Source organism: Cyanistes caeruleus, chromosome 3 (assembly GCF_971803275.1).
Source record: "Cyanistes caeruleus chromosome 3, bCyaCae1.hap1.1, whole genome shotgun sequence".
NCBI lineage: Eukaryota > Metazoa > Chordata > Aves > Passeriformes > Paridae > Cyanistes > Cyanistes caeruleus.
The window spans coordinates 28,001,546-28,015,233 of NC_141703.1; the positions used below are offsets into that span (position 1 = coordinate 28,001,546).

Sequence of the window (13,688 nt, forward strand, 5' to 3'; positions counted from 1 at the left end):
AAGGGAATTACCTTGGATGTCATATGTGTTGCACAGGTTTTAAGGCGCTGCTTCGCTTATTTGTGTTGATGTTCTCAAACTCAGCATACGAGCAATACACTTGGACTCTGGTTTTGAAGTTGGACTTGTCAACTAAACTGCTCTTCCCTTTAACTTCTCAGGATCACATTACCAAGGAGTCTTTGTGTGTGCTCCCAGATGGCTTAAACTTGCAGAGACTAGGAAACTTTCTAAGCACATCTTGATGGGAGCCTTGTGACACCAAATTGGACAAAATCTAGCCATAAAGCTAGGAAAGAAGTTGCTCTGCTAACAGTGTTAATTTCTCTGTATCTTCTCTGTTGTTTCTGTTACTTTGAAGCAACATAAGCAGTTGAGGGTGGAAGTGGATGACAAGTTAAGTCAGGACAAGTAGTTGTCCGGGGCATTCTTAAACTTAGTGAATTGTGCTGGAAATGACCCTGCAAACACTTCTTGATGTTATCTGTGACCTACATTTTTTCCTTGTTTATTTTTTTTGTGGGGGGTGAGGGGGAAATTGTCCCTGTGTTTTGAAGGCAGACAAAGTATAGCTACTTGAGATGTGTAAAATAAGAGTATGAACTACTTCTTCTGTAGTAGAAAGTAAAGTCTACAACAAAACCCTGCTAACGTACCTAACTTGGCTGGTGCTTTTGTTTGACTTCAAAATCTTGAACAAAAAAACTGAAAAGATGCAGATAAAATTATTTTACTGCATTGTTAGGCAATAATCTTCATTGCTATTGCAAAATTCCAAAAAGTGTTACCAAATTAGTTTAGTTCTGCAATGGTGTTCTGTCATTTTTACGACCTGTAGGCTCCCAGTGCCCCTGTTGAATATAGAAAATAAACTGAGAGAAGATAAAGGTTTAATTTTGAAAATTCCTAAATTGTGTACTTCATGTGTGTTTACAAGGGTATGAAGTAACCTTAATGTCATGTTTTCTGTGTGAGAATGTACTTCCAACAAAGTGTCAGTGAAAGCTGTTAACAGGCTGTGGAGCTCTTAATGTTCACTTCCAGACTTTGCTGCTGAAAAATACTGGATATTTTGTTGAAATCTGTTGCTTCAACAGAAATGGAACGTAGTTGGAATAGGAGTGTTTTCAGCTGAGATGGAGGTGAATAGCTTTTTGGTTCCCTATGTATTTTGTAGAGGTTAAATGACTACAGAGAAAGCTGGCCAAAAGGAGTGTCAGGTTCTGACTAGTTTTGTGCCAACTCAGATGGGCATTCATAGGCCTCCTCCTCATGTTATGGTGTTGCTTTCATAATCCTAGGGGAAATAATTCATGTTCTTTTGAGTGGCTGAAGTTCCCAAAAAAATATTGCATGACGCTTCAAAATTCTCAAGAATTGGCCAGCCAAGTGAATTTTACTCGATCGTGTATTTTTGCTTTGCATTTTGTTAATACTGTGTCTTTTTCTAGAATGCATTCTTAATTTGATTTAACTTTTTTTTTATTCTGACTGCAGTCTCCAGCTCCAGCCTGGAGATCCTCACAGCACTCTCCTGATGAGACAACAGTTCTAGCAGATACTTTTTGCTAAACAGCATCTCTTTGGAGATGATTTTTAGTAGTGGTGGTATCTCAGCTGAGACCAGATATTCTGTCACTTTCATTGAAAAGAGATCTTCACCTTGTTGTGCATGATTTATCTATTTCCCGAGTTCTCTGAAGTGACTAGGCCACAGGCTTTCATATGCAAGAGAGGGAATTGTTGTTGTAGAAGATTGTGTTGTCATTGGTTCAGTCTATTGTGTGGGTTTATTCTGAATTGAAAGTAAATTGATAAAGCAGAAAACAAAATTAATATAATTTCATTATGGGGCATAAGATGTTTTGAATCTGATTGTAGACAGCAGAAATATGTAATAGACAAATTTGTAAGTGCCTCTAGTGAAGATAATTATCTGTAATATTTGTGCCTTTTTGTAGATGCTGAAGTTACCAAGCATACATGCACTACTAAGTAATTAAAGATTTTCATTAATGTTGTCTTAATAAAGAATTCCTTTTTAAGACCCAAGTGCTGGTGCTTCAGTTCTGATATGAATATGATTCATGTACAACTTATGATTATGTAGATTAATATGTCACTGTGATTTACAGGAAGTCATATTTAGAAGTGATGCTTTTATGAGTAATTACAGGAAGGTTGTACAAAGAACTTCAATGATAAATCATCTTTTTTTTTTTTAATGTTGTCTCAAGTAATGATAAAAAGCATAATTTACATATTTATTTTTACTTTTCCAGGGGAAGTTCAACTCCTTTTTCAATAATTTCTTAAGTTCTTTGTCTAATACCCATGGAAGTGATACATTAATACAGCAAACTTAAATTCATCTTAAAAACTATTTGTAGATTTAAGATAATTGGAAACTCCTTTCCCGACAGAATTGGTTTGTGCTTTTTTTTACCTTTTTTGATGCTTTTTTTCTTCTTTGTGTCTATGTGCTTTTTTCCTTTGTTTTTTAAACTTTTTGTCTATTTTGTCTGTTGGCTTTGTGATGGTTTTTTTCATAAGAGATATGGGAAGAAGACATTTCATTTTACTGCACCAAAGTAAAGTTCAATATATTGCAAGCATTGAACTTACATTCTCTAGAATCTTGGAAATAAAAATAGCAACAGGAGATTTCCTTGGGCCTCTGTTGAAGGAGTAGGTTCAGGTCTGCTATAGAAAGGTCTTGTCCTGGTCACCACAGCAAAACCAAAACCCTTGGAACATTCAACAGGGCTGCAGCTTGCTTGCAAGCCAGGATAAACTCATGGCACTAGGTTTGCCGTGCATGAGTTTGCTTTTTTCCCTCTGATAAGTGGTGACACATGGGAAAGGGCTGCTCTCCCTCAGTTACTGCTATTCTCTCCTCATTTTCAGCATTCTGCCAGAAACCTGCCCTTCCCTCCTCTCTGTTGCAGTACAACATGAGCCTTGAGATTCTTTCTTTTATTCCAGAGGGGCTTTCACTTAAATCCTGTTTCTCCTTCAGGTTCAGAAGCCCTGACAAACTCAGAAGAATGCTAAATAGAGCAACTAAATGATTCTTTTATTAACTGCTACTTACAGTTGTTTTGACACACTGGTTCCCCTGAATTTTTAATAAGAAAAAGGATGAGAATGCAAGAAATGGACATTCAAGTTTTTACAAAATAAAACAGATGTAGTTTTTGTATGGTTCTTTCCCTTTTCAATCTTTGGAGGTTTTCCTTTGTTTTTTTTCTAGTTAAAAAAAACCTAGTTTTTCTAGTTAAAAAAAAATAAATCTGCTAATTCTGGTTTTTTAATACATTGGAGGGCAGGGGTAGTGGACAGGGTAAATGTTTAGCCTATGACTAACCCAAAGTAAAAGAGCTTCGGGCAACTCATCCTTTGCCACACAGCACTTTGTCATTGCAGTACACCATCTGTTCATTAGATTCCTGCTTGATTCCACCTTGTCCTTTCATTGTTTATTTAGTTGTCACTACAGCTGAGGAATGGACATCAACAGCTGAATCACTTTCAAAATACGAATTTGACCGTGCAGATGTATAGCTGATACACAGGTCTTTTACAAGTCTGCTTTTTGAGTGTTGTGATCTGTTGTGTATTGGTTCTTGAAACCAGTTCATGAAATGCAGAGAAAATAATTGCTTCTGTAGACAGGTCTGGATGTGTCACAGAATTTGCAGTTCTGCTTATTGTGCTGACTGCTTCAGTACTGAATTAGCCATTTTTGTTTGCTTGTTTACTGTTAAAGTCTGTGGTGCAAAAAGGGGAAAATTTCTTGTTTCTTCAATGAAACAGGGCTACAGGGTTTTAAATATTTTATTTCTGCTTGCTTCTTTGCAGCGGAACATCAGAGTTTGAAGACAGGCAAATGCTGCATGTCAGAGCTAATGGTATAGAATAGAGTTTTTTCAGTTGTAAGGGACCTGCAAAGTTCATCTAATCCAACTGACTGACCTCTTCAGGCCAGGACAATGTAAGCTATGGATGCATTAAAATACAGAAAGAATGATTTTGGTTTTAGCAGATACTTTAAATGAAAGGTCTTCAGAGAATTCCCTTTCTCCTTTGTGGGTGCACACTTACAGTATTTACTTAGAACACCCAGCATGTCTTCCATGTAATCCAGACAGAAGCTGCATTTGACATGTCTGATAAATTTGACATGAAAATGACCTGGCATTCTGTTATACCTTTTTTTTATTTCCTGAGAAATGGGATTTGCAGAACTTTCTCCTGTTACCTTTCTGCATCTTTTTAGACACGGCTGTCACAAAAAAAAGCACAATCCAATTTGAAGGAAAAAGAGGAAATAATGTAATCTGAAAAAGAGATTTTGCTGATATGAATAGGTAGCTGACCTTCTAGTCTGACAGTGATGAAACATGTCAAATATGTCTCTCGAAATTTTAAGCTGTAAATCTTGGAAAAAAAAAGCATACATTGAAATGGAGTTGCTTCCCCTGGAGTAAGCAAAGATCTGAAACCTACTGTTCTGTCTTTATGTTTGTAGACTTTGTCTAGTGTCTCTCTAAAAAGAAAAAAAAATTTATACCAACTGTCCTAACGCAGATAACTGGAGGAGCAGGGTTTGTGGGTTCTCATCTTACTGACAAACTAATGATGGATGGCCATGAGGTTACAGTTGTGGACAACTTCTTTACGGGCAGGAAAAGAAATGTGGAGCACTGGATTGGTCATGAGAACTTCGAACTGATAAATCATGATGTCGTTGAGCCCCTGTACATTGAAGGTAGGTAGTCTCTGCTTTGGTATTTGCATTTCTTTGTGCCTTTCTGTTCTGGGTGTGTGTGTCTGTAAAGAAATTAAATATAAATGCTGAGTTCTGTATTGATCTATCTAATATCTGTATGCTTTGTTTATTATTAGACTATTTTCTGTGACCAGTTTGAAGTAAAAGGTTCAGAGCACTTTTGTCTTTGAAATCTTCTTCTTTTCAGAGTGGACAGGAGGAAAAAGACCTTAAAAGCATCCTGATATGTCAGATATTGTGAGAAGGCAAGATGGCAGTGGGTCAGCCTGTCCCATCCATTGTCCCACTTTCCTATGTGCCTGTGCAGGCATGCAGAGTCTGTGGTACAGATATTTCATGAACTGAAGTTTAATTGAGAGCTGCAGTTAGACTAGACATACATCCTGCAAATGTGTATGGTCAGTTGAGAGGAAATTAACTTTCCTTAGTTGCTTTCACTATCTTCTGTAGAAAACATTGCTCCTGCTTTAGGTACAGGCATTCTACAACATGAAGAGTAGGAAAACAGCAACACTGGATTTCCCTAGTTTTCAACAGAAAAACAACAAAAAAAAATACACTAATCTTAAAGAAAGAAGCAAACAAACAAAAGTATGTTCAGCTTTAAAGTAGTAGCTCAACATCTGAACTATCATAAACCTCAAACTACTAAGTAATCAGCTTTTAAGGCACCATTAACATGGTTGTATTTGCGAGAGACATGCATTTATCAACTTTTATGGGACTATCTAGCCATATAATGAGTCAGTGAAAGGATTGCTCAAATTGCACTGCAGTTCTGGTGGGTGTGCTCCATCCTTTTAAAACTCTGTAGGAATGTACTTGGTCATTTTAAGGAAAAACTACTGAGTAGCTCATTTTGTTTTTTTTAAATTCCTGCTGGATTCTAGTGGATGGAATTTCACAGGAAATACAACTAGTAATTGCATCTCTTGTGTTATTGCTTGTGATGAATTCCTGGCAACACTACTTAAACAGTCCTGCAAAAACACGTGCTCCTGCTCTGTTCTGACAGTGCACTGGCTCAGTTACTGCCTGTTATTTTACTTCCAACTTCAGCTTCCACTGATGGGATAATGAAACAAGGATCTTATTAACTGACTCCAGGTGCTGATAGCTCATACCTCAGCCAGATCAACTTGTCAGCTTTTCTAATCTTTTCCATGCATTACCTTCTTTCTGACTGATTACACTTGAGACTTTCTCAGAGTTATCATCGTGGCTAATATTATTACCCAGCTAACTAGGCATTAATGAATGGGAATTCTGAGATCCTTAGCTACCTTTCCTATGGCCTATGTAATTAAGACACCAATTCCCTATTTAATACTGACAGCTAATTATTACATGTTATTCAGTGGTTAGTTTATTGAATATCTTTTCATCTTCCAACAGTATAAATTGAGGCTGGTATGGTGAAGTTTCAAAATAAAATTAACTTTCATACACTTAAGAACATGGTAAAATTTTGTTTCATTGCAGAGTTTATAGTCCAGTGAGACAGTAGGGGGATTAGTTTTTGTAACAGATCAGATACTTCTTTTCTTAGTCCTGGTTTCTCCTTTTTACTTGTAAATAGAAGTTGAAATGACTAAATAATGTCATGATAAAAAGTAGGTTTGTGTCTAAAGAATTTGTCTGTATTTGCTGTCCTGTTTAAATGAGGTTATATAAGGTTCTTTGACAGTTCAGTTCCAGAGAGGATAATCAGTGCTTTATTTCCGAAAGAGACCTCATTTTTGGTCTAGAAAGAACCGTGTTTTTGCTCTGGATATGGAAAAGTGAATTTAGTCTCAAGATGTGTAGCTTTCAGCTTCACAGTGATGCCTACGCACAATCTGCCTTGGCTGCGTCATTACCTTTGATCCATGACACGAAGTAGGACTCAGCATTCTTGGATCTTGATCTAGGTTGGCCAGAAACAATAATAAATCACTGAACATAATTTTTTATATTTTTTTTTAGCCCTGTGACAGCTGTAGTTATCTCTAGTGCTGAATGTCTTTCTCCTCTGCTAGGATTTTATTTGCTTTAGCATTTGGAAATGCACATGTTTTCACTTTGTTTTAAAAGGGTTTTGAATTCTTTAGTGGAATGAAAGTAGCTCAGGAATCTTGAAAGGCGAAAAATAGTAAAAAAAAAAAAGTCTTAAATAGTTCTATATTAACCCTTTTTTTCCTATTATAGTTCAATTCTGTGTTTTTAAAGATATTTTCATTTCAGCCTGACTCTCATGTATAGCTTTTATACACTATTAAATGGGAACTTTTTTGGTACTGGAAGACAGGTTGTTGTTTTCTGAAGGCTGGTCTGGAAAGAAAATAGTCACTTAACACTCTTTTTTGTATTATCAGGGGGAAAAAAATAGAAATTCACGTTTACTTATTTTCTGCCTCATTCTTTACATTCATTAAGTTTACAAATGCCCCAAGATGCTAACTTGAGAGCAATGTGGTTCATGTTCTTGCAAACCATATTGTAAAGACATAGATGTTAACTGGAAAACAAATAAGAATTAATGCTTCATCTGGTGTTAATGTGATGGTACCACACTATAAGGTAATAGGTGAAATTGCATTAGAAAATGCCAATGGAAATTCTGTATTAAATGAATGTACGTTATTAGTAATATACTTGGTTTACATAATGACATAAGCATTATTGCTGTCTTGTTTATACTCAACTTTGCTTTAGACTTGACCCTGTGTTTGTAATAAAATAAGGGTTTGTTTTTATATCACTTCAAACCACCAAAGTCTGTATTTCTACTGTGAAATATTGTTATACTTGAATATATGTGTAAAAAAACCCAACAAAACAAACCCATAACAAACCTACCAAACAAAAAAGAGCCCTAACCAAAAAACACAGATACATGGAAACAATAAAAAAAACCAAAAACCTGCAAAAATACACAGCCCATATACCCTGCAAAACCCCCAAAAACACACACAAAAAACCAAGCCTCTTTCAAGGTGGTGTCATAAGATGGCATATGATCATTCCACAAACTGGACCCCTAAACAGGAAAAAATGCCTCTCAGTTTTTGGTCTTGAGGTCCAATTTTCAACTACCCTTAGGTACACACAGCATTTGAATAAATCTGGAAGAAAGCATGAGGCAGTTATACATAGCCCATATCCTTCTCCCACTGGCGTTTCTTCTTCCTGCTTCCTCAGCAAGTTTTGGAAGCCTTAAAATAATCTTCTGTGAAGTGATATGTGCACATTTCCTTTAAACCCAGCTATCTCCTGTATCTGAAAGATGTCCTCAGCTGAACTGTTTCACAGTTCACAGGAACATACTTCAGCCTTGCACTTCTTTTTGGTTGCTTGGTGCTGTTGTTTTGGTTCTTTACCACACCTTTCACAAATCTGAAATGAAAACAGGCCTGAAAATGCCACCAGTTTACAGTCAAGGGTGGAAACAGTTGAGTCAGTTGAACTGGTTTCACTTCCCTAATCAAAGATGCTCAGTATGTTTTGAAAAATACAGTATGATACTTCTAAAATTGCAGTCTGTGGCAGCTAAAACTGCTGCCCAATCACTTTTTGGGCAGAGCAGTGAAGAGTAGTTCCCCTCTGATGCTAAAAAACTTTTATTTAAAAAAAGTGCATGTGCACTACCTAAATAATATAATACAAAATGAGAGAGAAGTGTAAGTGGTAGGTAATGATAAACTGTTCTATGGCTTATGCTCTGAGATTAACTGATCTTCAGCTAACTGAAGCTGTTTGGTTTTGGTCTTTGTTGTCCTGTTTTAATTCTTAATTCCAGCAGTCCAGTTTCTGGAAAAACATTTCTTAAATGTTGTCTCAGTGCCTGTTGTGAACACAAAGGTAGTTTTGTCTCCTTTGACTCTCACTGGAAAAGCTTTTAAAATGATATAATAAAAAAACATTTTGCAAGGTGAGAGACAGGGTGTAAGCATGTGATACACATAGTGACAAGGATATTTGTTTTCAGAGTTTGCAGGAGGTGTTTTAGTTGCTTGTTACATGCACATAGGTATGTAAAGTAACAGTATTTATAGATTTTAATAAATCATTTGCTTGACTGGGATTAAAAAATCCTTTTATTTTTAAGGACTTTGTTAGCTTGTAGGTCTAAGTTGATTTTTAAGGCTAAGACCAACAGTGTCACAAAATTGGTCAAAAGAATAGTCTATAGCCTTCTTGTGAATAACAACCTTTCAGATGTCAGCATGCTAGCATTTTAATAAGCAGTGTTTGACAGTATCCCTGGATTGTTCGGTCTTCAAGTCCTCTCACAGGTGATTCAAAGCACATACAAATACAAACACAAAGAGTGTCTTTAATAAGTGGCTTTTTTCATTTTTCTTTTTTTTTTTTTTTTTTTACCCATACTTTTGTCCCAGGTTTTTCCCTTCCTAGTCTTCATTCATATGTGCTTAATATGTTCAGCTGGTTTTAAATTGTATGGTCATAATTGTATGGCAAGGCAAGGGGTAGCAGATGCTACTTTATTTTGTTTGTCCAGAGCCAAGTGCAGTGGTGCCTTGATTTTGGTCTCTGGTATGAGACTCTCCAAAACTGCTCCAGTATGAGCCATGTGGCAAATCTTTGAGTTATTCCAGTTTGCCTGGAATATTACAGACAATGTGCTTAGCGTCAGGTAAATGAACTTGTGTTTGTAGTCCTTTTTAGTTCAGGGCAATAGAAATGTCTTGCTTCATTGTGTCAGCTTCTCTGGCCTGACTTCCAATAAGGAATTAGGCACAGCTGCTTTTTTTACAAGAAAAATCCATGCATTCAAGCTGTAGAAGCTTATTTGTATGCTTCTGATCAAAGCTTTTCTTCTCAGTGCTTCCTGATTAGCAAATAGAGTGATGGATGCAGGTGCTTAGTGGACTTGGTGACCCGTTCAGTCCTTTCTGGGACCGTGACATATGTTGAAGGCAGAAATTGAAGGATGAAGGTCATTTCCTGCCATAGGAAAGGTGGTAGATTTCTTTCTTACCATTCACTTAAGAAGCATGGAGAACATATGCAGTATTAGGGCTAGAAAATAAAAATGGTATGAAGGAAGGTAGTTTTATGGTAGTTTTATGGAGTATTTTGTCCTAGTCACCCTAGGGTAAGTGGTTTTATTGATCATTCTTGTTTAGCATTAATAAAAACACAGGATTGAACGTTTGTGTCTAAATTTAGCTACTACAGATTCCATGTATGCTAAATTTTAGGGATTTTTTTTTTCTTCAGCTTTATACATAGAGAAGGGCATAATTGGCAAACATTAATTGCTGTTTCTCTTGCAATATGTTACTTAAACTTTATATTGAGCACAGACTTCTATATTTGCCACGGTATACCTTGCATACCTGGCTTGAATGTTTATGTCAACTTCTGTGTCTGTGGTATTTTGAAATGAATTTTATTCTTTTGACTTTTTTTTCAATAAAATTGTAACATAACAGATTTGTTTAATGTTTTTTTTAAGTAGTCTATGATCCTGGTGAATCTACGTGCTTGGTAAACTACTTGCTGTAGTTTAACAAAGTTAACAAAGTAGATTAACAAAGTTCTGGTCTCTCATGTGAGTTACACACAAAACTTGCACAATTTTATTGTTATCATTTGTTCTTCTGTTGTGGTTCTTAAAGTAGCACTTTGCACAGCTGTTCACACAGTTATTTTCAAATAATTGCACTATGACTTTATTGCAAAGCTAGCTCAAGTCTTCATGTTAAATTTTATAAAACTTCTTTTCTTTACCTTGTGTAGCAAGAAAGAGTTGTGGAGATCAATTACTAGATGTATTTCATCCTGTCCTTCAGTACGTACTGTCCCAGGCACCCAAACAGTTAATCCTCTACAAAGCTGTAGCCTGGATAGCTTTCCACAGCTCTGTCTGGAGCAGAGTTGTCTGCTATCTTAAATAACAGGTAACTTTGTGCTACAACATACAAAGTTGTCAGCCAAGCTGGGTCAATGGCTTTGGCTAGCTGGCCTGCTGAAATTCTGAGGGGAAAACCCAAAGAAAAGTAGGTATTTTTCAGACCTGGCAGTTATTTGAGGGAAGGTGGAATGAGAAACAATTACTCTGATAATGCTGACATTGTAAGCTTGATGAATCAAATATGAAAAGTTTGTGGTAGAAACTTTTCACCCTACTGAAATGTCCAGCATCCTCTAAATGTTTTGGGAAAATGGTGATGTTTTTCATTGGTCTGAGGCTTGATATATGAAAGATTCTTTCCCAGGCAAAAGGCGGAGGTCCTGTAGCTGCCTGGTTGCCTGTCCAGATCCAGATGATGGCCATCTGACACTTGGCCATCAGATTTCCCATTTTCCATCTCTGCCAGTTCTGCTCTTGCTGAACCTCTTCCATACAGGGGTCGATTTTTGCCTTTGTGCATGGGGGAAAAGTACAGAGGCAAATGAGGCAGGCAAGACTGTACGTCTGGCAAGGAAATCCTTGTTTTCCCACCAGTTCCTTCTCTTTGTTCCATTTAAAACAATTGCTAGCTGGGAAGCAAAAGGATGAATGAAGGACTTAGAGAATGGGAGTGCTTTCTTCCTTGCTTTCTTGCTTTCTTTTGCAGTGTTTTTTACTGTTTAAAAATGTTTAAAAATAAGTAAATAAACTTGAATATTATAAGGAGGTTTTGGGGTTTTGTATTTTAAATGCATTTGTTTCTAGCTAACAGTTATGACCACTTGGATAATCACAGGCTAGCTGTATCCTTGTGGAGCAAAAGGAATGGTAGTTTTTGAACTTCTGTATCTGAATTGCCACATGCCATTAAAGGAACCATTCCTATACAAGCTGCTGTGTGTCAAAAATTAGCAGTATCTAAATAAAAAGCAAAGAAATCACCAAACAAAATTAAGTGGATGGAGAGGTAGGCAGGAAAGAGTTCATTTCTGCTTTGACAGATTAGGATTGGGCAGTAAATTACTAACAGACCAGAATGCTTTTGAAGTGACATTTTCTCTTTCCAAAAATTCTACCACAGCTTGTCAAAAAACTGATTTAGACAGGATTGTAAAGGAGTAGGTAGAAAGAAACAGCATAAAACTCAGGTCATAGTTTAGCTTTGAGTTGGCTGTAGGTGACTTCAGCAATTGCTTTCTTAATTTTTCTACACCACTGTGCTTGAATTACCTGCTGCTTGAAGCATCAGTCAGCATGTTTACAGAGTATTCCTTTTGCCATCTTCCAGTCTACCCCTTGTCTTTGGTTTTATGATAGCATGCTGTGTGAAGGGCATACTTAAAGCAAAACTTGAGGTAGTCATGTATCTTATTCATGTTCAGAAGTCATCTGTAGGAGGTGTATTGGCATTCAACAAACCAGTTAAAATTTACCCCATGATACAATTTTGCATTATTTCCCCAGCTCAAAAATTGATTCAAACTTGATTCATTGCTTAAGCTTACAGTGTCACAGTGACCAAACTAATGAGTAGTTATTCCATGTCACATTACATCATGCAGAAGAACTAGCTTCATGTTGCAGACAGACTCCTAAAAGTTTCAGCTGCATTAGCAGGTAGGGCATGGAATCGAGCCTAAGCTGGGAACTTTCTCCTGCCAGCTCTTGCTGCGTCAGGTTGTCTTTGAGATGCTGTTTGTGTTGCTATTGCAGGTGCCTTGTGTGGCAAACTGTTTCTTGATGCTGCACTACAGTTCATAGTGGTTGGATGTACAATTCCTGATCATTCAAGAACAAATAGCTGAGAACCTGCTACATAAAATTTTACTTCTCTGCACCTTTTTATGTGAGAATAAATATTCAACAACATTACACATCTGCCAAAACTGTCTCTCTTTAGCTTTCTGGGCTGTTTTGACATCTTCTAGGCAGCAATTCATCCCTGCACTAGAGATAAACAGCTGTAGACCAAAGAGAGTGTGGCAACATATAATTAGTTATATTTTGTGGCATCTGTATGAGCATACTGTCAAATACCATTACTCTGTCAAGACAGGACTTGCAGTAACAGTCATTAAGTTTGCCTTAGGAGATCATCTTATGTTTATGTTGATAGTTAATTGTTCTCTGGGGTGAGGTATAGCTTGAAATAATTTCTTCTTATTTTGGTCACTTGATATTGTGAGTTTAATCAGTGAATGAAGATATTTTGCAGTATTTCTTGTGTTGCAGTGATAATGCAGGGGTGCAGTATGGGGTAGACTTTGAAATGCTTCCTCCAGATGATCCAGTGTGTGCTTATCCAAGCTCTGTTTCATGGAAGTCAGGATCTGAGCTTGCTCAGTAGACAATAGACACAACAGTTAATCTAGAAAAACTTTACTTCTATACAGGCACGCTTCATTAGGGATTCAGAGAGAAAGTAGGTTGAATATTTTACCATGCCAATATTGCTGGTATTTTTAATGTGTTGTTACCAGAGCACGTGCTTATCTTAAAATGAATGTAATGTTTTAATGTGAAGGATATGCTTGTGCTTTGAAGGCTTACCTACTTTTCATTTTTTCATTGCTCAATACACTGTTGAAAAGTAAGGGATGACTTTCACAAGGATAATTCAAGCCACTTATGTATGCTTTTGCCCTACTAGTCTGTTTTTTTCTCTCTATATATATATGTATATTGGAGGTCAGAAAGCAAAGGTTTTCTTTGACAAATGAAATCTGAGTATGGGAAGGAAGTCTTCAAAAGGAGGCACATTCCTCTTATCTTTCAGTGTTCTCAGCTAGTTGAAAGCAGGTGATAACTTCATAGTTGATACTTTATTTTTTCATACAGTGATAGGACAAGGGGAAATGTCTTTAAACTGTAAGAAGGTAGGTTTAGATTAGAGCTAGGAAACAGAATCTCTACTGTGAGGGTGGTGAGGCACCGGAACAGGTTGCCCAGAGAAGCTGTGGAAGTCCCATTGCTGAAAATGTTCCAGGCTGGATGGGG

At 36.8% G+C, this 13,688-nt stretch overlaps 1 protein-coding gene across 1 annotated transcript in view; it reads left to right on the forward strand.

Annotated features, from left to right (window-relative positions):
* Window positions 1-13,688, forward strand: part of UXS1 (UDP-glucuronate decarboxylase 1) — a 56,547-nt gene that overhangs the window by 20,168 nt on the left and 22,691 nt on the right. The window contains exon 6 of the mRNA XM_086880329.1: window positions 4,591-4,771. Within this exon, the coding sequence (XP_086736455.1) occupies window positions 4,591-4,771 (181 nt within the window). The remainder of the gene's footprint in view (window positions 1-4,590; window positions 4,772-13,688) is intronic.